The sequence below is a fragment of the Pinus tabuliformis genome, chromosome 1_2 (genome assembly GCF_031772625.1).
Source record: "Pinus tabuliformis cultivar Carrire ecotype Pingquan chromosome 1_2, CPIR1, whole genome shotgun sequence".
Classification (NCBI taxonomy): domain Eukaryota; kingdom Viridiplantae; phylum Streptophyta; class Pinopsida; order Pinales; family Pinaceae; genus Pinus; species Pinus tabuliformis.
The window spans coordinates 299,460,335-299,487,135 of record NC_142298.1 but is presented as its reverse complement, the minus strand read 5'-3'; the positions used below and the strand labels follow the sequence as shown (position 1 = coordinate 299,487,135).

At 38.0% G+C, this 26,801-nt stretch overlaps 1 protein-coding gene and 3 pseudogenes across 1 annotated transcript; all 4 read left to right on the top strand.

Annotated features, from left to right (window-relative positions):
• Nucleotides 1-12,888: 12,888 nt before the first annotated feature.
• On the top strand, nucleotides 12,889-14,519 carry LOC149205528 (1-phosphatidylinositol-3-phosphate 5-kinase FAB1A-like; annotated as a pseudogene).
• A 2,695-nt stretch (nucleotides 14,520-17,214) lies between these two features.
• Nucleotides 17,215-20,019, top strand: LOC149205527 (uncharacterized). Its single transcript, XM_089397432.1, has one exon. The coding sequence runs from the start codon at nucleotides 17,215-17,217 to the stop codon at nucleotides 20,017-20,019; it is 2,805 nt and encodes a 934-aa protein (XP_089253558.1).
• Nucleotides 20,020-21,967: 1,948 nt separating this feature from the next.
• On the top strand, nucleotides 21,968-22,650 carry LOC149205526 (1-phosphatidylinositol-3-phosphate 5-kinase FAB1B-like; annotated as a pseudogene).
• A 22-nt stretch (nucleotides 22,651-22,672) lies between these two features.
• On the top strand, nucleotides 22,673-24,028 carry LOC149205525 (putative 1-phosphatidylinositol-3-phosphate 5-kinase FAB1C; annotated as a pseudogene).
• Nucleotides 24,029-26,801: the final 2,773 nt, after the last annotated feature.

The window sequence follows — 26,801 nt, the reverse complement described above, 5'->3', positions numbered from 1 at the left end:
CTCCTATAGAACTATGCACTAGAGAACACACCATACATTCTGATTTCCTCTAAATTGAGGTAGCAGGTTTTAATTTTCTAAATCTATTTCCCAAACTTGGTTTGTCAGTAGTGTGAAAGTGAAATGTCAATGTGGAAACCAATAATTCCTTTAAAAGGTTCTGTCAAACTGTCTACTCTCCATAAATAGAAACCAACAAGGAGTCCTTCGTTAATCTGATAGTGGGTAAGATACTTGATCATGGCCTTTTGTTATCCAGAGATAATTACAATTCCAGCCCACAAGGGGTATGTATGACATATGAGATCCTGGAGTCAAGTAAAATGAATACAACAAAACCCACGTCATGACTCAAAGAAACTTATCAGTATGTCTCAAATAAACTAATCAGTATGTGTGGATGGATCAAGAGAACATGAGCTCAATCATCTTGATGCCAACAATCAATTAAGACTTAGGTGCATAGTCTTGCAGTCACCCTAGTAACTGAAGTACAACCACCAATCTTCACAACTCTACTGAGGTAAGGAGACAAGTTGCGACTAAGTTGGAAATGCTAGCTCGGTGAGTAAGAAGCACAATGGTCTTAGTCATCCTAGCCAGGTGACAACTATCTTGGATGTACAACAATTTGTGATTAAGAAAAATTTGAAACAAACATATTAATTTAGTAGATCATACATTGTCCAAAATATTCTAGAATATTTAAAACTTCCAACTATTAGTCAGCATACTAATGGAGTGAACCACCTCTTAAAATCAGATTTTTATCTAAGCTGCACTGGAAATAGGCAATATGTAGCACTAGTTCAAATTTTTGGCAAATTTGCAGAGACCTGCACAATAATGATACTTGAATGCACATAAACAAAGGCCCACTTACCAGCTCATATGAGCCTTTATGAACACATGAATATTTGGTTTCTTTTCCATCTACCATAGTAACCAAGAAGTTGTAGTAACCATATACTCCAGAATCCTAGAACTCCAAAATGTCAATTATTTATTACTGGAAATTTGGTGATTTATAAAAAGCATTAATGTTATAACATTTTTTGTCATTGCCTTGAATAGTGGTCTTATTTGGCTGGAGTTTTAGTTCATGGCGGAAGCTACTAGAGCTAATGCTTACTTGAGGTCCACAATCCCTAGTTTTTGATCATTTATTTTCATATCTACATGCATTTTTTCTGCAAGCCATTGAATTATTCAGCCTAATCATCTGATATATTATCTAGGTAGGTGTGTCACTCTGCCAATCATTTCTACAAAGCCTTTAGAAGGTATTCTTACCTACTACAATATAATGAACACTCCCAACTTGAGCTAGGAGTTAATTACTTTGTATGCCTTTAGCTGTGGTGGCTATTTCGGCAACAACAATTTAAGTTTCACAAAATTTTCTGTCAATACATCAATTCAGCAAATCAAACATCTTCCAAAGTTTGTTGCAGTACTCAAAACTAGGAATGTAGCACAAGATACCTCAAAACTATGAACTTCTAGTGGCTGCCATAGTAATGGAATAAACCAACTCTTTCTACCAGATTCTATTTAACACACATGAAATAGACAATAATCAACAATGGTGGTGCAAAGTTTCCAACCATCATGAGGGTGATATTGAAAAATAATGAACAAAGATATTTTAAGAAGGGAAACCAGGACCCGGGTATTATGAGCCTTTACTGACATGCATATTGGGATTCTACACCATTTGTGTTAGACACAAAAATTCACAACATGATTATGTGACTTGTTACAATACTAAATTGAAGTAGTAGTTACAAAATCCCAGAACTTCAAAATGCATGTATTTTACCAAAATTTTGCTTTCATTAACCTTACTATAGCTCCTTAGTTTTCTTAGGCTGGAGTGGTCACTTGGGGTCCAAATTCCACTAGCGTTTTTTACTAGAATTCATTTATGCACTGTTGGTTTAAAACAGGTGAACTTAGTGACCCTGACCAAGTTCCCCCTCTTTATGGAGTATCTGACAGGTTTTCTCACTCCATGAATCAATCCCCAAGCCTTTTGAAGGCACTCTTCTCTAATGCAATATATTGAATATGCCAACATGTCCCAGAATTGGTTACCCTGACCAAGTTCCCCCTCTTTTTGTAGTATCTTACAAGTTTTCTCACTCTGTTAATCAATCCCCAATCCTTTTGAAGACACTTGTCTCTAATGCAATATATTGAATATGCCAACATGTCCCGGAATTAGTTCATTGTTTTATATGCCTCAACTGTAGCTCATGTTTGCAAGACATTGATTGCTTCAGTTTTGGACTGTATGACATCTCAGCATGGTTAGGTCAATTCTCAGCGTAGTTAGGTCAATTCTATATGTGCAAATTCTACAAATTGTCATCAACCCACTGTTATTGCTGAGCCTCTATTATTGCTATCCTTTTCATGTTGAGCCCCTGTTATTGTTGTACTAAATTAGGAATTACAAACTATGATCCCTGTTGTAGGTATGATATTATATTTCATTGCAGCCCAAGCAAGATGGTTTGTCAACAACCTCATGTAGGTGTACTTGTATGCATAAAAATTGGAGAAAGAAATATTTAAAGGATGTGCATACTAGCCATCAGTGCACCAACATATGAGCTTGATGAATGCGTAGTAACAACAGTACCATGTTGGAAACAAAAAGGACAAGCCAAGCAAGCCAAAGTACTCTAAAAGCAACAACAAAAATACAACATTTTCATTGTTAATTTGCAACAAAATATTGTTTAAATTGTAATTTCGGGGATCAAAAAAGGGAATTCCTATCATACCTACAACTTTTCTCCAAAATTTTTTACTTTGATCTTATTTGCATTCTCTACTTTGCCCATATACAGGGGAATATGAATCGGAGCCCATACAGTTACATGAATTGTTTCCACTGAAGGTTGATTCAAATAAAGTCTTAATAGATCTCCAATGTAATGTGTATTATTTGACCCACCTGCATTAAAACATGTGAAATGAAAATAATAGATTAAATATTAAAGATGAGACTTCTGAATAGTCTTCAAAAGATATCCAGATTCCAAAATGCAAGCATGGTGTTGTAGCACAGGGCACCAAAGAGATCTTTTTGAGGTTATGATTTCTTCTCCACTTTTACTCGCAGACCTGATATGTGAAGAATATGAATGTTTTTCTTTCCTTGGATTATTGCTTGTGTTTTTTAGAGAAGCAGTCATCAAATAACTGACTTTGTAGGACTGGAATATAGCTTGAATTTCTTAAATAAGAAAGATAATAGTTATTTCTAAAGAAAATTTTGTTTTGGATTCAGGTTTACTGTGAGGCTGTCGGGGATAACAATGTATCAACCTCTCAGCAGAATTGGCATTTTAAGGTTGCATATGACAAACTTGTCATTGCATCAGGGCTAATGCACTCACTTTTGGAATTCATGGGGTTAAGGAGCATGCATATTTCTTTGGGAAGTTCACCATGCACAGGAATTTCATATGAAGCTTTTTACTCAACTGAATGCTTTCTGAAGTACCTGGTGAGTTTTCTATGATCAACTATTTTTATATGTTTAAATAGAAACTTGGTGCTACACTTGTACATTAGCCCTGAGACAACCTAAATAAAAACAGTCCACCATTGGAATTAAATGTCGGATTGTTGGATCTCAGAGAGGGAAAACACACTATAAATTCCAGTTCTTTTACACATTTATTTGTTGTTTGAATATTCTCTTATTTGGAGTGTTGTGTTTTCTGTTTTAACAAGAACAACCATATTTTGTATTAGAAAGTTGCTGCAGTTGCACTGGTCAGCATAATAATAAAAAAATAAAGTAAGTATCCAAAAAGACATCATGAAAATTGTCCAAATTTGGAGTTTACTGACTAAAGAAACAAAACAATCCATTGCAAAGGATTTTGGATAGCTACTAGTATAAAGTTATAAACTCAAAGGTATTGTGGTTGTAGGTAGGATTTTTTACTAGACTCTCAACCATTTGTTGGAGATCAACACACACAATTTTTCTATTTTGATTGTGTGTAAGGTTCTCAAAAGGAAGGCATATTCAGTGTTTCTAGCTTCTTCCAGAAATGATAATTCCTGGGAATGCATACTATCAATATTAGGAAAAATTTAATTCCTATTATTAGGGATGAAATCTTCTTGCCTCCTTAGAGCAGTGTGAATGTTAATTGTTGGGTTGTGTTATATTCTTTCCACGACTAGCCCACATAGTTAACCGGGGGGGCGGAGCCCCCCCTTCGTTGCACCGATTGCATAGCGAGGGGGTCACAGGGGGTTTGAGGGGTGCAGGTAACCCCCTCTATGGGGTCTGGGGCAGCGCCCTAGAAAATTTTGTTTTTTGGACCCTATATTAGGTTGGGCGGACCTACCTATGGTTTTGTGCATGTTTTTCGCACATGGTTTTGGATGCGATGGTTTTTGGTCCATGGTTTTGGACGCGATGGTTTTTGGTCCATGGTATTGGATGCTTCGACATGCATAAATATGTACTGTGACATTGAAAGGAACATAATGAAAAATCAAGCTGGTAGTCCCCGTTTTGGGATCCAGGGGAAAATCTCTGTGTATATGTGTTTCATGTGTTATGCTCTCGCATTTTTATCTTTTGTGTTTTAGAATTCGTATGCAGGTAATTTTTCTATGGGGTTAAAACCTACATTAATGGTCTCACATAATGGGTATTTCCTAGGATGATCGTGGTCCAATATAAAACCACTAGATAACACATGTAAAACCCCTTATCACTGCTCAATGATAATAATCTATCATAACCACTAACTTCACCCCTTTCCAAAATTCCCTTAGGTATTTGATCTACAACCAGCATTTCCACATCCTGTTGTTGATGATGAATAATCTCATCTTCCTTGACCTCCTCCACAGTAGGAGGAGGTCAAAATGAAGGCATACTCAGTGTTTCTAGCTTCTTCTGGAAATGATAATTCCTAGGAATGCATCCTATCAGTATTAGAGAAAATTTAATTCCTATTATTAGGGATGAAATCTTCTTGCCTCCTTAGAGCTTTGTGAATGTTAATGGTCTCACATAATGGGCATTTCCTAGGATGATCGTGGTCCATTATAAAGCCACTAGATAACACCTATAAAACACCTTATCACTACTCAATGATAACAATCTATCATAACGACTAACTTCAACCCTTTCCAAAATTCCATTAGGTATCTGATCTACAACTGACATTTCCACATCCCGTTATTGATGATGAACAATATCATCTTCCTTGACCTCCTCCACAGTAGACCCAATTGAAAACCTAGTATTTGAGATTAGTGAAATAGGATTTTTGACTGAACCTAAGTTCAATATCTCATTAAAGTATTTGGATTACCAACAGCCATATTAAACCAAAAAGTAAAATCGTCGGTTCTTGTAATCGTTTGAGACATAAAATCTCTAACTGGTAAATTCATAGCTCACTACATCGGAAATAACAGTGCTCTTCCCATGGTAATTAAAATGGTGGGATGATCTACAATGTTAAATATTTTGTAGATAATACTGTCTCCATGACCAGACCAAATTCTTCCTTGATGCAAAATTAAGGTCAGAAACTTATTGGTTGCATGGGTTGAAGTCCTCTATCTCACATTTTAGGTTCTTTGGATCAAGTGCATGGACCCACTTGTATCATGAAAGACATGATATATCACCTTTCTGTTAGACTCCTCATAGGACTTTGGTTGGCTACTATGAAACTTTTCAGGGGTATCATCTCTATGACCCTCCTTCTCACCAAGTGACTAAGCATCATGATGTTATCTTTGATGAGCCTTTTTATGATGACTTCTAGGATATCTTCTATAGCTCCTTTCTGGTGATGACTCTTAGCATGTGTCCATGGAACATACCTCTTCTTCTCTTGTTGGGTTGCATGTTGAAGACTTCCAGCTGGTTGTAGTGAACCTTTCCACATCTCCATCTTGTGTTGGTCCACCTATTCAAACTCCTTTGAGTTCATCCTTTGTAGTTATTGAATAGTCTATGGGGAGTCGAACTAAAGGGATTACTTCGTCATCTAGTCCATCCTCTCCTTTGGATGTTTCTTCTATCTTTCCCTTACTAGATGAGGTCATCATTGTTGGTACTTCATCTTGAGTTGTATAGCCTAGCAATGCTTCTCCTTCTAGAATGTAGTGATGCCCAGCTTTGAGATGATACTGTTCATGTGGATATACAACAATTTGATGATGATGGTAACAAACCCTCTACTACATTGTTTCCATCTTTTCATTGATGGTTTGTTTCTTGGTGATCTCATGCTTCTTATTCTGGGTTGATCTTGGTGATTCATGGACCTTTCATGTTGATGTAGATAGTTTTTCTTGATGCATATTTTCTTTCCTCTCATGGTTTTATGGATCATAGTAACATTTTCCTGGACACATGAATCAACATGTGTCATGTTATGAGGATGATGTGCTCTCAAAGTCTGTCTGTGTTTTGAAACTTGTCCCAGTGCCAAAGGAAAGATGACTTAGCATTTGCACACATGTTGAGATTATTGGCAGTAGTAATGGGACCACAAACGCACTAGTTTGGAAGCTCTGAGCTCATCATTGTGACTTGAAAAGATATAAAACGCTGAAATGGTAAAATATGACCAAGTTGCTCATGCACTGGCTTTTAAATCAAACTGGAATTTTTGACAATAAAGTGGTGTGTTCTTTGTTAGCAATTTGTTATACATTGGCTAGTGTTGTTCCATTTGATATATGGGAGAGAACTTCATTTCCAGCAACAAATAAGAATATACTTTATGACAGTGAATTTGAAAGGACATTGGCATGAATTTCACATGGATCTATTCACTTAGCAACCTATATCCAAATAATTACAACAACATTCATTCTCAAGTCTGATATTATTGCATGTCCAACAGATTTGTCCAAGAAATAAACAGATACATAGCTTGTCATGGAGGTTTGACATCCAAGAATATTTACACTCCATTTGTAAATCATTATGCAATCGTAGTGTTCATCATATAATGTTACATTGTAGCTACATAGTTTTGTATTGATTGGGTCATAGGATTGAACTCTGTCGCAGTTGTTTTGACAATTAAGAGTTACTGTGATTTCTCATATTGCTTCGATCCTTGCTATTCTTGTAGCTCATTCTTTCATATCCAAAATAAACGTACATACAAGCCTATCTCTGTTTTAATATGCATCATCTCTTTTGGTCTTGTTGTTCGCTTGTTTTTTTTGTATGTTTTGGGTTTCTTGTTATGTATCACACTATAACTCTTAGGTAGCAAAGTTTTGTAGTGTCCCTTAACACACTTTTCCACACTAATGCACGTCTGTAATCCTCATTTCTTCTCCTTGGTCGAGTCTGATGCAATTCACGAACTAGGTATCACAAAATTCAATTCACTAGAATCTCAACATTCCAAAATATATCTTTATATAACTCACTGTCTCTTTATTTTCCAACGCAGGGATTTGAAATTGAAACACCATCTCTTTGTATTCCAAATTTGTCTCCTTGTGGTCCACCCATTCGTTTCACATTCTTTCAAATTTTGAAGATCAAAACAAAACAAATGCACCCCGAAATATTCAAAAATGAGTAACATAAGCCAACTCCATTGAGTGCATAAACCATGCCATGGATAAATGATCATAATCATCATAAATAGGAGGGACCTTGAAAAACAAAACGTAAAATTTATGATTAGTTTGTTCAAATTGCAAGTTAATGATATTGTCATTTATAGAATCCAGAGAAAGAAAACATGTTCTTTCCACTTCAAGATGTTTCCCAGTTTTCATCTCTCCAAACTTATGTTCAGTCTCTTTTCTTGTTTCCATATGCATCTATTCTGGAAGATCATTAGTTATATTAGTCAATTCACAACTTTTGCTTGGAGAGGTATGCAACAATCAAAATGAATTGTTTGTATTGACTCCAACCAATTCTAATGCCCCTAGCCTCATCAACCCAGAGCATAGTGATTGATTAGTGTGCTCCCTTCCTGCCAGGAAATGTGCAAAGTGAGTTGACTTCTCCTTGAACTTACACATGGTTTGTTGATGCAGGAACAAGTTTGGATCCAAAAACCATTGGCAATCTAGTATCTAACCTGAGAATTTTGAGAAGAATATACTCATTGATGCAATAGATAGCCTCATCAAGCACTGTTGCATGTAGCCTTTAGATCACTTACTAACTATCACAATGTCTAATCTCATCTTTGCACTCCATAAAGTGTTAAAAGGTCATCGTTTCACTGTTATTTGATGGTGAAAATAGGCCCAAACCTATCTACCCTTATCTTCATCATAACTGAGTCATATAGACATATGAACACAGGGTACCCTGCTGTAATTTGAGGCTTTATATGCTAATTAAACTCTACCCATCAAAATACTCAATCAAACAATTCTAAAAGGATAGGTATATCACTGCCAAATTTACATCCACTATTTAAAAAGGCTACTTTTTCTCTAAGTTTGAATTGAACAAGATCATTCCCTAACAAGCTTTGATGGTTGCCTTGCTTCATAAATTAAACCACCAACACAAACCTGTTCTTGTCAAGAATGTCTATCTAGAACTTGTTTCCTTTCAAAATTGAAGTGTTTGTCGAATACCAGGTGACACCAACCACTTGTTAATCTTTGAGCATCGCCTTCCATTTGGAAATATTCCATTCCTTTAAAGATTTTACATTCTCATCAATTTCCAACCTCTTGTTGAGAGATGCTTCATTCATTTGCTCCTACATTTCCTTTAGTGTTGCATCTTCAACACCATTTACATCTGACAAAACCCTGTCAATTGCAACATTTGTTGCAAAAAATACTAGAATTCTCATTACTTCCCCACCCTTGAAAGTTCTCGTGAGAAAAAATGACAACAGTCATAATTTCTAGACCTGAAAATTCCATGTACAATACATATTTCTGGCTTGGGTGAAAACAATCTTGGATTTGAACTGTTAGAGTTTGTGAACCATTTTTCCACAACATGAATAACCTTCACCTAATCTTTCATTTAGATTGTACTTTGTGATAAATGGATCTACGTGAGGATATGGTTTATCATCATAAGTGTAATTCATTTAAGGAACATCTTCCAGTTCTACATCACAAGAAGTACTAGGCGATTCAACACAACCAGATGAAAATTAGTCGTCCTCACAAAGGGAGATCATGCATGATGTCTTTGTCATCCCATAACCCTAAAAAATTATACCACCAAAAACAAATTCTCAAAATGTTGATAACTTCAGTAGATATAGGTGATGCAAATGGGTATTTTATTTGTTCCATCTATTGATAATTATCCCCTTAATGGGTGCCATACAAAAGAGGGTCCAACTCTTCAAGAATCTATTGAATTCTTTCCAAAATACAATCAATATGCTCATAAATATCTCCCAACATAGGAATATCCATATCACAAAGTTTGTAACAGATCAACTATGGCTTCAATATGGAAAGAAACAACTCAATCTAACCCCACAAGCCTTATCGAGAATGATAGTTCTGATGTGCATTGCTTTTTCAGTGTTGAGACAAAAATGCAAATTTTGTCTCTTGTAACCCATGGGTGCTTCATTCACCACTCTAAACACGACTTGCCAATTTAGAGACAGAATACTCTATAAAGGGAATACCACATGCATGCATGGCATGGGCAATTCCACTATCTGTTTCTTCCCTCCTGGCACAATCAAACATTCTTTCCAAGAGTTGGTGTTCAATCTCTTCCAGGCTTCCTCAGCTTTTGAAGGAACTTATTACCCGTTTTTTAAACCTACGAGAACATGCTTGATTCCCATCCTTTCTTCCCTGGTTAACTGTGCGTCGTCATGCTCCTTTTGAAATTATGCCTCAATCTTTGGGGTGATAGATTACAAAATTTAGCCCCATTGTTAGGAATCCAAAACAAAAGGGCTTTACCCCTTGAGTATGAATCCAAAATTTTCCTCGCAGTTATGCAATTCCATAAGTAGTTTCCACCTTAGCTCTCTCCTTTTTCTTTTTTTGTGACACACTTCCATAGAGGGGAATCAATGGGAAATTTCTGTTATTTTTTTCACTGTCTCCTCTTTCTTCATTACTTCTTCCACCATGATTTATATGATCATACCCTCCCCGGGATAATGAATGAGATTCCATCAAAAGAATATAGGAGAGTAAGAAACAATAGAACAAATAAGAGTTTTGAGTGTTGTTTTGCTGGCAAAAACTCTGTTATGAGTTCCTCCCTTCAAATCTTCTTGCCAAAGTTGTTTTTCGATGTTGTTTTACCAAACTTGTCCACCCTAAGTTGTTCTCATTTCTGCTGTCCAAATATGCTCTCCAAAGTATGAAACTGGAAAATGAGATGAATTGGGGTTTAAAGTACTTTTGTAGAGAGCCAGGGGGAAAACTTTGATAATAAGGGGGCCATCCCTCCTCAAATGCCAGTTGGTGTGGGGAGGCCATGTGGACCACTCTACCTGTTCCCTCCAAAATCAACAAGGTATTTTACAGCTTTATTTTTTATTTTATGCAGGAAATGTTTCTCATGCTGATCAATGCTCTATCCTACAGATTCTGATGTGAATCAATAAATCTGCATTTCTAATACAAACTGGAAACCCATTTGCCAGCCTAGGATGGTGATTCCAAGGGTGGAAAACTGTCTATGATTCATTCTGTATTTTTAATATTTCATTGTCATTAAAATAATTATTATATTTATGCTTAATATGCCTTGAAAGTCTAATCTGTCTAGTAGAAATGGTACTTCTATTATGTATGCTATGATAATCTAATTCACAGATGGAGGCTGGAGCCTAGAAATCAATCTAATATTCTCTATGAAATATTTCCAACAAAGTAAAGAGGTTCTCAAAATTGCATTCTTGAAAGTATCTCATGTGGTTGACTATCTCCAAACTAGGTGACATCTTGATCTTAAGTGATATGCTCTTTTCTTGAAGTCAGAATTTATGGGACTTGCTCTGCTCTTGTGTTTACAGGTTCTACTTATGGGTGCAAGTCATGATCAGTTGAAGAATGTTAACATGTTGTTCAGTATGAAGTGTTTGCAACTTACCATTTATCCCTTGAGACCTGTTTCCTTGCAGATGAAGGTGCCACCTTGCCTGAACTTCCCTTGAAATCACCAATAACTGTTGCATTGCCAGACAAACAATTAAATTTTCGTAGATCTATTTCTATGATACCCAATTCTGCTTTTCCTATTCCAGAACAAAACTAGTCAGGAGAAATGAAAAACCTGAAAATGTATAATACAATGTCAACTGTCTTTGGCTTAGCAGATGACCCTTTGATTGATAACAATAAGGGAGAGTCCAAACCACCTCTTACTAGTGGAGGGATGGGGTCACCTATGTAACATGTTACTAGTAAGTCTAGTCCTGATGGAACCAATCTTGTTCAAACAAAAATTGTTTTTAAGAAATCCTCCATAGGAGATACATGTGCTCAAGTTACAGGGGTACAGTGGGATACATATCCATATGGACAGAGACCTTCCCTTCCAACTACTCCTTTAGGTGATTTATCTGGATTGTCAGCTTCAATAAAGGCATATTTAAATGAAATTATATCTCTTGTGGGTCCAGGTTCATATGGGGCAGTCACGTCATATTTGGAACATCAAGATAAGGAATCAAAAGATTCAAAGATGGAAAATGGTTTCATTGTTTCTGTTTTATACAAGGTTAATCCTAATTATCAAATAACAACAGAGGAGTTATCTGGGAAGGTGGCATGGGAGAATCAACGAGTAGCAGAAAAGGAAATAAAGTCCTAAGGTTTTTCCAGATGAGCAACTTTTAGGGTACAAAAACCAAGGATAGGTTTTCTCCTAAGTCACTTGACACATGGATTCAGGATTCGTGGTGTCGGATTCGGACACGTTGACCCCCCGAAACAGGACACGTAAGATTCGTTATATATTATTTTATTAAAATATATATATAGAGAGAGAGAGAGAGATTAAAAATTAGATATTTCTTACACAAATTTTAATTAATGATACAAATTTATTGATTTCAAACATAGATCTTCATCTATAGCATGCATAGTACATACAAAATTCAAATACATGTCAGTGGTCACATAAATGATAAATCATGATTCATAATTCATAACTGAAAGACAACTTACAACTGCAAGATAGTAAGATAAACACACTGACAAATTTTTAACCTATAAAAAAATAACCATCATGAATTATCAAAAACTTTAAAATGCAAACCTCAAAGTTTTTACACCATCAAAAACTTTAAAAATGCAAACCTCAAAGTTTCTACACCATCAAAGACTACCTGAACATTATTCAACCCTATTTCATATATAATATTATCATTATTTTTTAAAATTTATATATCTCAGTAAAATAATAATAATAAAGAAGATATTATATGTATGATCTGAAATTTTACAGACACCAAGACAACCCTACATCTCCCCCTCGTGGTAAACATTGAACTAAAATCTTATTCTTGAATTCCCGTGAAGGTTGTCGACGAGATGATCAGATTCATGTTTTGCATTCATGTATTGTTCAACTTTATCTTTGCTTTTGTCAACAACATCTCCTTTAACAGTTCAAATCCCATCCCAGTGGTTATTCAAAACATTATCTTGAATAATCTGCCAGTCAAAAATCAAACGACACTTTTTTTAATTGAACTAGTTTAACTCCTTAGCTGGCACAATAGATAACTTGTAAGAAATTGCTGCTGCAGTAGAAATAATTGGTAAACAGAAGCCATGAACGACATATGAAAGAATCAAGGGTCCTTTGGGTTTTGCAGATTTGAGCAATCAAAACTATCACTCGAAATTGTGAAAAAAGCGAGTTCTTGGACTTTCCAGGCAATAATGGTTCTGGTATTTCAAGCACATGTTTTGTTAGAACACAGCATACAACAACATCTCTTGAGAAACATAGAATACTCAAATGTGACTACCATCCATTGCTGTTAACTTAGCCATACATCAAACATTAATAAAACAATGCTTGCCAAATGATGAAAAGCATGACTGTAATGAGCAATTGCGGCGTTTTTCTAACCCGCGGAAGTCACTTTGCCGCTAAACGAGTCCTGGAAAGCAGGACACGCAGTCCAAAATTGTGACATGATGGTGATTTTCGGGACACGCACAGGATTCGACGTGTCATGTTTTTTGGACACGTTTTTTGGGCGAATCGTGTCCAACACGCCGGATTCGGACACGTGGTCCCTCCCTAACGAATCTGGTTCTTAGGTTTTCTCTAAAGAAGACTTTCCACCTTCTCCCTTTGATCATCAAAGTATATTGGTTTTGTTAATGAGACATTGTGTGTTGAAGTGGGCAATTTGTGAGCATTCACAACTCTTTTGCATCAAGTATTATGGCAGTTTTGACAAGCCACTAGGAAGATACCTTCGGGATGATTTGTTTGACTAGGTAGATTTTTTCTTCATGTCTTTTTCTTCTTCTGTATTTTTCTCTTGCTATCTTGTAGACTTTGCAATTACACAGTAACAATTGGTAAATTTTGATGTAACAAAATACCAAAAACATGCAAAATTCCCATTGTCATTTCTGTAATAATCCTCAGAAGCACATGTTCTTTGCTATACACACCATCAGGGTAGCCTCACGATATCGGTAAGACAATTGCCTTTATTATTGACATTACCTGGTGAACGTGAAGGAAACATATGGATGTGGCATTGGTGCTTAAAATGTGCACATAAAGATAGAGTTCCAAAAGCAACCCGACAAGTAGTCATGTCTGACGCTGCATGGGGTTTATCCTTTGGAAAATTCCTAGAGCTTAGTTTCTCTAATCATGTTGCAACAAGTAGAGTTGAAATTGTGGTAATTCATTACATCGAGACTGCCTTTTCTTTTATAGGTATGCCACTGAATTCAACTGCCTTATATTTTGCAAGCAATTTTCATGTTATTTTTTTTATTTTCACCTTGTGATATCTTACATAATTTATGTAGCTCTTGATTTTTCCAGAGTAGCCATAATTATGTATGATAGTTAATGGCTATTCCATACTAATCTATTGGACCTACATTGTTCCCAAATTCAGTGTGACATGTTTGGCAGTATGATTGCGTGTTTCTGATATTCCACCATCAATGTTATGTTTGTGCATTTGCCACCTTCAAAATTAGAGTTCCATGATCCACATCAACAAGGTTGGCTTAGAAAAGAAGCTGCAAAGGTACTTTATGATACAAATTGTACATATGGGTAGATGTTTGCTAATTAATTTATATGCCTATCATACCTATGGTGTAGGACCCCCCATATCCAAACTAATGTGAATTTTGATGCAAATGAACAGGTAGCAGGTAAAGTGGAAATGTTGTTTAGAGAGGTTTTTAATTTTCTCTGTTAGATAGCACATAAAATCGCCACATTTGGATCCTTTTATTTTGGTATTAAGGTTCCTAAGTCAAGGAGGAAAATTGCAGAGCTTGAAGGAATGTTGCATAAAGAGAGTTGAATTTGAGGTGATATTATAGATGTATATAAAGGTTGTTTAGTGTAGTTTAGGTTTTATAACATGATGGAGAAAAGAACTTTTGTTTAACCGGGTTTAAGTTGGAGAGCTTCTGATGGGGTAACAATGGCGAAACCCTAGGGTTCCCGCCTGCTGAATCGCTGGTTGCCTGGACTGTTGTGGTTTGTAGATTCCCAAAGAATGGTGACAGACACGGGCCCGACTATGGGTTTATTTTTTTTATGCTATGACCTCTTATTGGGACCGTAAAAGAACTGTTCAGGGTTTGCAGTCTCGTCCCACCGTTTTTTGTTTTTTCCTTCATAACCCGTTTCCACTGCAGACTGACCCTCCTGGTCATACGGTGGACTGTTTTGGGGTTTTGTCGGTTACCATGGTAGAGGAGGACCTCGTGGACTACGAGGAGGACCCCATGCCTGAACAAGAAATCTGGGCGCATCAAAGAAACCCGGCTATGGACCCCTGGGGGAAGAGACCGATTAGCTCGACAGCTGCTACTCATCTGACGCCACACTCGTCGCGCACCGGAAAAAAGCAGCATACGGCTGTCAACATTGAGGATCTGTCGGTTTTGGAGTGTCCCCCTCTCTCGCCGGCCACGCTGCACCTTCTGGGCTCTTGCATGCAGTCTTCCCCCTCTTTCGATTCTCCCCTCCCAAACCCATCGCATCATCCCCCGACTCCCCCCTCGCGGGTCTCCCAGCACTATCTTACCTCCTCCATATCCTTGGCTCCGGAAGGTCCCTCCAATATTCAGCACCCTACTCAGTCGTTCATTCAACCTGCCTCCTGCAGCTTGAACCCTCACTCCCCTATTCGCTCAGGCTGCTTCAGTTCTCCGCTTCTATCTGCTCGCCCGGCCAGATCTGCCCAGCACAACACCTCTGATCCGTGTCGAAATCTACTCAAAGAAATCCCTACTAGCAGGCGCTCCAACAAGCAGGAAAAAGGCCGGTGCCTTAGGGCCATTGACTCAGACATTAACTTGACCTTTGGAGAAGACGTCCAAATGGCCGATGCACTGGATACAACGAGGAAAGTTCTGGTAGGACGTGTGTGAGGTCGTACCTATTCGGTGGAAAGATTGTGACAATGGACTGAGGAGATTTGGGGTTCCCTCCTGAAGGAATTGCCAGCTATAAGGGTATTAGCCAGGGGATGGTTCGCTCTACACTTTCATAGAGCGGAATACACAGAATGGATATTGTCGTAATTCTAGCATATTGAGCTTGCTCCAGTCCTACTGAAGCGTTGGGATCCCCTTTTTGATCCAGAGCGAGAACAGCTCGGAGCTAGGCCTATTTGGGTTAGATTTCCAGGGTTACCTATGCAATTTTGGACCCCGCAGGTCTTCAAACGTATAGGTGATGCATTGGGATCCTATCTTGAGCACGATAAGTCTTTCGAAAGAACAGGAATTATGACTGTGGCAAGGATATTAGTTCATCTTGATACCAGAGCTGGGTTGGAAGAGAAAATCACATTACACCACCGGCACTTCTCGCGCAAACAGCTACTGGACTACGAAGGTGTCCCTTATCGGTGTAGACGGTGCCACAAAGTAGGACATCTGTACAAGGACTGTCTATTGCTCTCAGGGGTGACCTCGAAGAATTCGAAGGGGACAAAACAACCTTCGATTGAGCAGAGCAAAGGAGACAAGCAGCATGGTGAGGGTGTCAAGAACCAAGGTGAGACTCCATCGGAGGAGGGGAAAGATGCATCAATCAAGGCAAATAATAGGTGGAAAGCAGCGTCCTCACCGCCTCGTACCCGCTCCATGACTGTTGAGGAAGCTATCTCTCCACTAGGTAATGTAACATTTCCCATAACCTCTGCAATTATTTCAGATGTTATGTTCTCTGTTATGCATTCATCTCTGCATCCTCCTTCCTCAGCCCTAGATCCTATCCCCTCCATTCCATGCTCCATTGCCTCGCCTCCTCCCCCCCCCCCCCAACTTTCTCCACTACTCCCACCTCTCTCAGGGAGCCTTCCACCCCATATGCTCTCTCTGACTCCATCTCTGGATCGGGATCTCATCCATACAACTTGCATTCTCGTGCCCGTCCAAAATTTTTGGGACTGGGACTCTCCCCCGGGCGATCCACTAAATATAAACCTCCTAGAGGCTGCCCATCCAATATCAAATCAGCCATTAAGTCGGTTGTCGCTGATGTGGCGCAAGGCCGACAATGCACCATTGAAAGGGCGCTTAGAGCATTTGAGCCCTCTACCCCTGGTTCCCCATGATTTGGCTCTCCTACAACTGTAGGGGATTAGCCAACCCCAAAAAGCGATTGGCTCTCAAGAGGATGGCAATGGACTCCAGATGTGACATCCTCTTCCTACAGGAAACTCTCTGCACTTCGGACATCTCCATGAAAACCCTTCAATCCATCCTTCCGGGTTGGGTTTTTCAGGGTATGGATGCAAATGGCAAATCGGGTGGTCTCGCTATTGGTATCAACCCCAGGACTGTCAAGATAATATCATCCTGGGGAGGCTGGGGCTTTATTGGCATGGACATCTTCATGGGGAATCTCGGACTCCCATTAAAATTTATCAACATCTATGCCCCAAACTAGAACAGAATGGCTTTTTGGCTCAATTTTTTGGACAATAATCTTGTCACTACTTCCACCATCATTGGGGAGATTTAAATTTTTCATTGGGTATGGAGGAATCCTGGGGACATCATGCACAATTGGATCCTATATCGGAGCAGATGGGTACGCTACTGGACATCTACAAGCTGGTTGATGTTCCCATGAACAATAAAGTCCCCACTTGGCATAACAAGCGAACGGGGGAAGCTGCCTTGGGACAGAGATTGGACAGATTCTTGATCCATGAAGACCTCCTCTGTAATCTCCCCCTGTACAGACAATGGTTCGGCACTGGTGGCTTATCCGACCATCTCCCCATATTCCTTCAAGTCAGTGGACCTACCAAGAAGCCCCGTCCTCCTTTCAAATTCTTTTCCGGCTACCTACAAGAACCGGATTTCATCAATCTCGTGACTGATTTCTGGAGATCGCAACCTCTGCTGAGGGCTCAGAGGATGGCGGCGGATTTTTGTGAAAGACTCAAAACTCTCAGGAGCAGGACACAGGAATGGTCAAAGAGGAAGAAACTGAGAGATGATCAGCATCTCATTGATATTGAGCTACAGATTGCACAGCTAACGGATGAACGGGGGCTTGGATTCATATCAGAGGATTCAAAAGTGCTGTTGAATAACCTGGAGAAGCAAAAATCCAAACTGCTACTAGACAAAGAAGAACAATGGAGGATGAAAAGCAGAGTCACTTGGCTGCAAGCAGGAGATGGCAATACAAAGTTCTTCCACAACTTTGCAAATGGCAGGAAGGCATCGAATACTATCTGGCAGCTGCCTTGTGAACCTGATGGATGGGCCTCATCACACCAACGATTAGCCAGGTTGGGTACATCACATTTTAAAAGACAATTTACTGCGCTGACAACTATTAATCTCCCAGATATCATTAACCTGGCTGGGCATTTCCCAAGGTTTTTGGAACCTGATGCAGTTGAGGACTTGATACAACCAGTCACTATGGAGGAACTGGAAGCAACATTAAAGTGGTTCAAAAAAGACACGAGTCCGGGTCCGGACGGCTGGCCAGTGGAGTTCTACCTGGCTTTCCTGGAACTGTTGGGGGAGGATCTGTTGGCAGTCATTGAAGAGAGCAGAATCAATGGTCATATACACCCTCCCATGAACTTCACCTATATTGCCTTGATTCCTAAGTCTGATTCCCCCACCTCGTTCAACGACTTCAGGCCCATATCCCTTTGCAACTGTCTATACAAAATCATTTCTAAAATTATTGCTAACCGCATCAAGCCCTTTCTATCTAACCACATCTCCCAGGAGCAATTCGCCTTCCTTGATCATCGTCATATTCAGGATGCCATTGGAACAGCCCAGGAAGCCCTTCATTCCATTAAATACAAAAATCTCAAAGGCATCTCCCTCAAAATCGACCTATCGAAGGCCTTTGACAAAGTGAATTGGCTTTATCTGAAAATGATCCTCTTGCATTTGGGTTTCCCCCCCGTCATTATATCCTGGATCATGGGTTGTATCTCTTCTGTCTCTTTCACTATTCTAATTAATGGATCAGCCACTTCATCTTTCAATATAGACAGAGGAATCAGGCAGGGCTGCCCTCTATCACCACTCCTTTTTTTGCTAGTCATGGAAGGACTGAGCAGACTTATAGCAACTGCAAAAAGGAGCGGGGGTATCAGTGGGCTAAAGATCATGGAGCATTTTTATCTTACACATTTACTTTTCGTAGATGACATACTGATATTCTTGAATGGGAGTGTCCGGGACACCACCTCATTGAATGAAATTCTGAGTCTTTTCTGTAGAGCTACAGGGATGGAAATAAACAGAGAAAAATCTACCATCTCCCTATCTGATTGCACTCCACAGGAATCTCTCCTTGCCAATAAAAAATTTGACTTCCAAGAAACAGACCTGTTGGAGGGAATCAAATACCTGGGATTCAGGCTCAAACCTGATGGATACAAGATTGCAAACTGGACCTGGCTTATCACAAAAGTGGAAAAAAGAATCAGCTGCTGGTGTCATAGACTACTTTCTAGAGCGGGCAGACTCATCCTGATTAAATCGGTTCTCGAAGCCACCCCGGTGTACTGGATGTCACTAGCCTGGATACCAAGAGGTATCCTCCACAGAATCCAACAAATCTGCTGCAAGTTCCTATGGAATGGAAAGAAAGAGGGCAAGACTTTTGCCTGGGTCAAATGGACCAAAATTGCTACTCCAAATAAATGGGGAGGATGGGGACTTAAATTACTCCCAGCATTCGCACAAGCCTTGGCTGCCAAACAAGGATGGCTCCTTCTAAAGCAAAACAGTCTATGGGCGGAGGTTATTCATCATAAATATATCTGGCCACTGACCATCACTGACTGGATCAGAAAACCAAACTGGAGTAGAAAAGGTATATCGGGGATATGGAGAGCCATACTAAATTCTATGTCCATTATAAAAGAAGGCTTACTATGGAAAATTGGAAATGGCACATCTGTTCGCATTGGTATTGACACATGGTCGGGCTGTGGAAACTCACATTTGTTACCAGAGGGGTTGGTACATCATCTAAATAACAGAGGCATAAAGTTCCTTGCACAGATTGGAGACCAACAGAATTCTAACCTTTTTTCACAAGCCTGGTTGAGTGAACAGCACTTGAATATCCCAATTGAATGGAGTGGAGCTTGGCAGAACTACATACAGGGCCTTACAGAATCACATGTCAGATTAAGGATGGCAGAAGACGAACTTATATGGGCACTTTCTAAATCTGGACAATATACACCGAAACTGGGCTATGACAAAATTATTGAAGATAAAAAACCTGCGGTCATCAAAGACTGGTGGGTGTCTCTATGGAAACTAAAAGCCCCCCCCGCGCACTAGATTACTGATGTGGAACATTTTGGCAAACAAGATCCCTACCGCTTCCTATCTTAAAAAAAGGGCTTTCTCTAGACCATACGGTTGTGTGCTTTGCCTACAGGACGAGGAATCGACCCATCATCTCTTCCTCTCTTGTCCCACCACCAAGAATATCTGGTCACAGGTCATTCAAACTTTAAACTTGAATATGAACTGGCAGGGGGAGGATATCATCGCAGCTTGGGAACTCTGGTGGCGCACCTTGGCGGCCTAAAGACCCCGAAACCTTCCACTCCTTATCTCATGGCACATTTGGATCAAGAGGAATTCTATCATTTTTGAAGATAGACAAGTCAACTGGAATCTACTCCATCCTATCATCTGTGTGTCCTATGCGGAACTGCCAAGTGAAAACAGATAGGACAAGCCTAGAATCATTCGACAAAAGCATATAAACAAGGAATTGTGGTGGGCCTATTTTGATGGAGCCGCCCAACAGTAGGGCTGTGGGGGCAGCATTCTATTCCACCTATCGGAATCCCATTTCTTTCAGATTAGCATGGGTCTAGGACTGGGTACAAACAACCATGCGGAGCTGATATCCCTTCGACATCTTCTATACTTTGCCATTATCAAAAACTGTCGAAATTTGCAAATCTTTGGCGACTCAAAGAATGTTATTGATTGGTTTAACAACAATGCTGTCTGTTCTGCATACTCATTGAAGAATATCTTGGAAGAAATTGTTTTTTTCAAAACATTTTTTGATCAGATAACTGTTTCCCACATCTACAGGGAAAGGAATGGAACTGCTGACCGGCTATCGAAGGAAGCGACGCATCGTCCTCTAGGCGAGTGGATGATCACTGAATTCTCCCCAGCAGGGACATACCAGTTTTTTCACAGGCCCTACATTGATGGGGCAATCCAGTGAGGCAGCAGCCTCAATTGCACAGTTTTTTGATCATGAACTTTTTGACTATGTTTATTGTATATAAACAGTAATTTTGCTTATTTTCGGACAACTTCTGTATATAGCCGATACTATCTGAACTCTTATTTATCTTTTGATGGTCTCTGCACCAATACTGTACACCCTCTGGGTTATTTTCTGCAACTGGTTTCTGGACAGTGGACGAGTGCCACAGTTATCGCATATGCCTTCGGGCATCTACAGCTTGTAATTTCTCCTTGAAATTATGAATTTTCTATTTTGGAAAAAGGTTTTCTAACATGATATATGCTATAATAATCTTTATACTTAATGAATATTTCCGTATTTATTTATAGAAATTGCTTAGTTGGAAATCATTTCTTCATAGAGTCCATCCTTTTTATGCAATCTAACAAATTCAAACAGGGTTTATTGCAAGAGGCCATCATTTGTGACAGGAAAGTTGGAAGACTTGTTACTGATATTTCAAAGCCAAATAGTATAAAGCGTCTTCTTCTTTATGAAGCCTATGAATGAGATCATCATCTTTTCCATTTAGATTCATCTCTTAGAGTGAAAATCTCTCTTGCCAAATTGGAATCTAGTCCATTGGATTCTAGCATAAATGAAAAATTTGGAGACAGTCAGGGTAGTACAGTCAAAGATAGCAATAATGCTAGTGGTGGCTGTTTTGGCATTCTAATGATAGAAGACAAAGGCTCTACGGTTGATGGAAATTGTCTGAACAAAGTTATCTATACCGGGAATCTTCAGTTCAAAGATATCCAAGTTGGCGAAAAACATGTTTTAAATCATTGATTCGGGCAACTTTCCATGACTAGTAATGTGGAAAATTCTTACTTGTGTGACCATTTAGAGGGAACTGGTACTGTGAATAAAAAATTAGATGAAGGCATGGAAATTATTAAATCAGTAGAAGGTTAAACAACCTAGAATCTAGATGCCTTGGAAGGAGGTCCAGACATTAGGGATTCATCCAATATAACTAATGGTACCATGTTTCATACTTTTGACATGGAGAATGGTGAATGCGATACCAGCATCAATGTTTCTGAGACAATGCCTTTTGAAACAGTTGATAGTAGGGACAACGTAAATGGTTTGGATGAAGATCTAGGAACATGTCGGAAACTATCGGAGCATGATTCTCATATCTTGGTTGATCTGTCAAATACATTAGATGCAACATGGACAGGTGATGGCCAATCAGTAAAAGCGCAGGTTGTACCTATGACATCACAAGGGCAGGAAGTTGGTTATGTCACTTTGGCCACTGTTGCTAGTGGCAGTGAACCTGCAGACAGAAAATATTTTCATCCAATTCAACAAATTGAAATAGGAGATAGGATGATGTCTGAATCTACCTTAAACACGCAAGATAAAGGTGGAATAAAGGTGCTTGAGAAAATCACTCCTCACCAGTAAAATCATTAAATTTATCTGAAGAGTTTAGAAGTTGGATTGGGGTTCCTATTTCAAACTTACCAAAAAGTTACAACAAGAGTTTGCAGGAAAATTTATTGGGGCCTATTAGAGTTGACTCTCTCAGAAGATATAGTCCTATGTTTGTCTCATCAGTCAGTCATCTGGGTGGTAATGGAGTGGGTAAGATTATTTTACCAACTGGTGTCAATGATATAGTTATTTTTGTTTATGATGATAAGCCAACAAGCATAATACCTTATGCACTGAGTTAACAATAATATTAGGCTTGACTATATGACAAGGTACTTGATAGTGAGAAGCAAAAGGAAATAGACAAGGATAAAGAAAAGGAATTCAGACTTATTTGGTCTGGGTGGAGTTGTTTCAAATCCACTTTGGTCGTTAGATGGTTCCTTAGAATCTAGTAAAGTTCTTTTTGAAGGGAGAAGTTCAGGATTTAAGTACTCGGTAACCTGTTATTATGCAAAATAGTTTGATGCCCTTAGGAAAAAGTGTTGTCCAACAGAAATGGACCTCATGGAGGAAGGAACAATGTTTTTTTGTAAAATGCTTGGATGAAATATTTATTATCAAGAAAGTCACCATAATAGAATTGGAGTCTTTTATGAAGTTTTCCTCAGAATATTTCAAATATCTGTCTGACTCATTAAGTTCTGGAAGTGCCAGATGTTTGGCAAATATCCTTGGTATTTATTGGGTTGGATACTCATTATTGTTTATTCTATATTTGACAATTACCTTTTGCAGACTCTTAGAAAGTTTACTAGGCTTTGTTGCCTTCATTGTGCGTGTGCATGTTACTTAATGTGCTTATATTTCAGGTCACTATAAAGAATGAAAAAGGTGGAAAAGAGATTGGGATGGAACTGATGGTAATGGAAAATCTATTGTTTGGAAGAAAATGTAACACAAGTTATGGCCTCAAAGGTTTCAGTCGCTCCTGTGACAATGCAGATTCATCAAGCAAGAACAAAGTTCTTATGGACCAGAATCTCTTAGTGACCATTCCAACTATGGAAATATTTCTTGGGAATAAAGCCCAGTGCCTTTTGGAGAGAGAAGTCTGGAATGATACTTCATTTCTCACGGTAAATATAGTTTTCATTTTTCTTAATCAACCATAATTGTAATCTTAGTTTCAAATTTTTGTTGAGCTAGTCAGTTATCATGATTGTGTGCAATGTGTGTTTGTAGTCAATTGATGTCATGGATTATTCATTACTTGTTGGAGTTGATGAAGAGCATTGTGAGTTGGTTTTAGGTAATAATAGACTCATACAATGCTATGTTTTGGTAACAATACACTCATACAATTTCTTTGAAATATATTTTCTCATATTTGATTTTCCATTTTCGGTAACATTATCAATAATTTCAGTTGCTTGGGTTAGAGTGTGTATCCATCACTGTTTCAGAGATGAATACACTAGTTTTTTTTTTTAGTTTTTTAGTTTTTTTCACCTTTAAAATTTCAATACATGAATTTTAGTTTACATTGGTGATAAAGCCAATAGTTCTTGCTATGATGTTTTTTATGCAGTGAAATTCCCTAATGATGATATCCTAATGATTGCAACGGTATCACATTTTGAAAAATTAGCGTTCTTTATCATAGGCATATTCTCTTGATGTTTTCACTTTGATGATAGGAGCAAGCAACAAGTATTGGCAGTCAAAGATTTCATTCTTTGTGACCATCATTTACATGAATAGGTCGGGGGTTCCTTGATTTGAAGGGTTTGGAGGAGTTCATTTTAAGTTACTCATGTGGATCTAGCTATCTGCTGAAGTAAGATGTGCCCATCTTTTTCTTTTCCATTTTAATTATTTTGATAATATCTTCTAGTTGAATATTGTCTTTCATTTGCTAGTTCGATACCCTTAAATGCTTTAATACTAAACTTGTTTTATGCCATGAATACATAATTCTGGTTGATTTTAAAATGCCTCCTTGACTTATTTTTTCCAACCAGCTAAAGTTAGTGTATTAACACCTTTTTTTTCTGAACTCAAAAGGTTTCTAAATTCATTATTGCAGGTGATACAATTTTGTTTGTCCTTGATGAGAAAAATCAAGACATTTTCTTTGATGTTTCTATCCTTTCAATGGTTGGTACATTGTACGTAAGTTTTGATTTTTTATTATGGGATTTTGGTCTTTATGCTCACTTTCGTGTCCATGTTTCATTGTGATGTGGTAGAACTATGCATGTTTGTCAGTTAGAGAAAATGGTTATCAAGAAACAATGTGAGCTTTAAACATGTTGCTCCATTAATGGGAACATCTCCTGTCACAATTCATTAGATTGGTGGCGCTATAGATAGTCTGCAATTGACCAATCCCAACATTGACAAATGTCACTTTAATGTACTATGGATGCCATCTCTATTTAGTGTAATTAAACATGTTCAAATTAGTAGATTTCATTGCTAGGTTATTTTTTTGCTTATCATCTTTATTTTGCCCACTCTAATCGTATTCTCTATGGATCTTTTTGTTGTTCCCCTAGTATAAAGGTAGAGAGGGGATGAAGTAGAGAGTTATTTCCTTGTGTCCATGCAATTGCATCTTTGGATGCGCATTCTTGGTGTGGATTTAGAAGTGTTTGAATGCCTGTTGGATATTTAATTGTTGTAATCGATATTAGCCAAATTTTGTGCTCACAATTTTAACATTTAGTAGTGGTTACATTTCATGATCATTGCTACTGATCATTGTATTTTGATATCTTGAATTAATTAATAACGAGAATCACTCTCAATTAATTTTCTAGACCCCATATCCAGTAGGATTCAAGCATGTAGCTCATTATTCATAATTGCATCATATATACTCATTGTTTTTTACTTTATGGCATGCAAATTAGTCTTTTAGAGGCAAATCTTTATGTAGTCATAACAAATTTACATGATTCACAAGGTAAGAAATCAATATTTGGTGTAGTAGCATATTTTAGGTTTGATAATTATAGGTCATTTAGGCTATACATGTCTTCCAAGGTTTACTTCTAATTGAGTATTCAACTTAACATATTCAATATCATATACATAACTATTTTTCCCTCCACCCATTTTTCATAACTTCTAAAACCATTAGGTAGGGACTTGCAACTTTGATGTTATTTTTCTTTTTTTGTAAAAGATTTGTGAAGGCTTTACAAAGTTTTATAATTTATTGAAACTTGTAGAATTTACAATTTATAAAGTTTCAAGGTCTAGTTTTTTAAAGTTTGATTCTTTAAAGGGTGCTAGCTCAATGGAAGAGCACCTGATTTACAAGGAAGAGGTTGGTGGTTCGATTCCATCGTGCCCTGATATTCATATGGAATGTCGATGATCAATTTTTTGTGACAAAGATTCTTTTTACCATCACCAATGAGTTTATGGTGACATTTTTCGACCCTCACCAAAATATGAAATGGTGATGGTCAAAATTTTTTTAACCTTTAAAGAATTACTGTGATAATATAAATTATTATTTTTATTACCTGCTATTGGTTGTATCAATCAATACATTGATAATTTCTCATTAATCGGATCTTGATTTATATTTATTTCTCATAACTCTAATTCACATTGGGGCCCATATATAATTAAATGGGCTCACCATAGTGCGGCATAAATGTATATATTTTTGGGACATTGATTTTTAATTAAAATTTGTAAAGTTATAATGGTTTTAGTCATGATTGTCGATCCAAGTTTGGTTTTATGTATGAATATAACGTATATTATACCTCCACGGATGGGTTCCACTTGAACTTTGAATGACCATTTGGCACGTTCGTCATATTGCCAACTATTAATATTTTCCTTGGGATTTGTTTGTCTTCAGATGAGGTGTTGGAAATAATACTGGGGGGGGATGAATCAGTGTTAGCAAATCACTAACTTTTTCATTTCCATACTTAGATTCATATACGCTACTTCAGTTAAGGGAACCCGCATGTACACGCAACTGTGTCTAATGCAACTAGCGTATATCCAGTAAACTTATGATTCAATTAATCCATTAAATGTTGATCTTTAGTTAGTGCATCATTAACCATATTAACAGTAAACAGGTGCAGTAAAATAGAACAGACCATCACACACAAGAAGCACACATGAACACCATGATGTAAGGTGGAAACCCAATGTGGGTGAAAACCACCTGCTGCAATTCGTCTCTATCATCCTTTAATAAGAGACTTCTTTTTACAATATTTATGTACTGGAGCAGTCTTATACCAATACACAGGCTTCTACCTGAAGAAGGCTACAACCTTCTCTCGTTTTCTAGCTTCTCCTGGAAGAGAGCTACAACACCCTTAGCTCTTGTACTAGCTGATGTACTAGTACGTAGGTGCTGACCTACAGAAGGCTACAACCTTCTCTTTCTTCCTCCAGGTACCACGTTTCA

Bases quoted from the DNA above. Each gene is read 5' to 3' on its own strand.
- LOC149205527 (XM_089397432.1), top strand. From the start codon at position 17,215: ATGGAGGAATCCTGGGGACATCATGCACAATTGGATCCTATATCGGAG.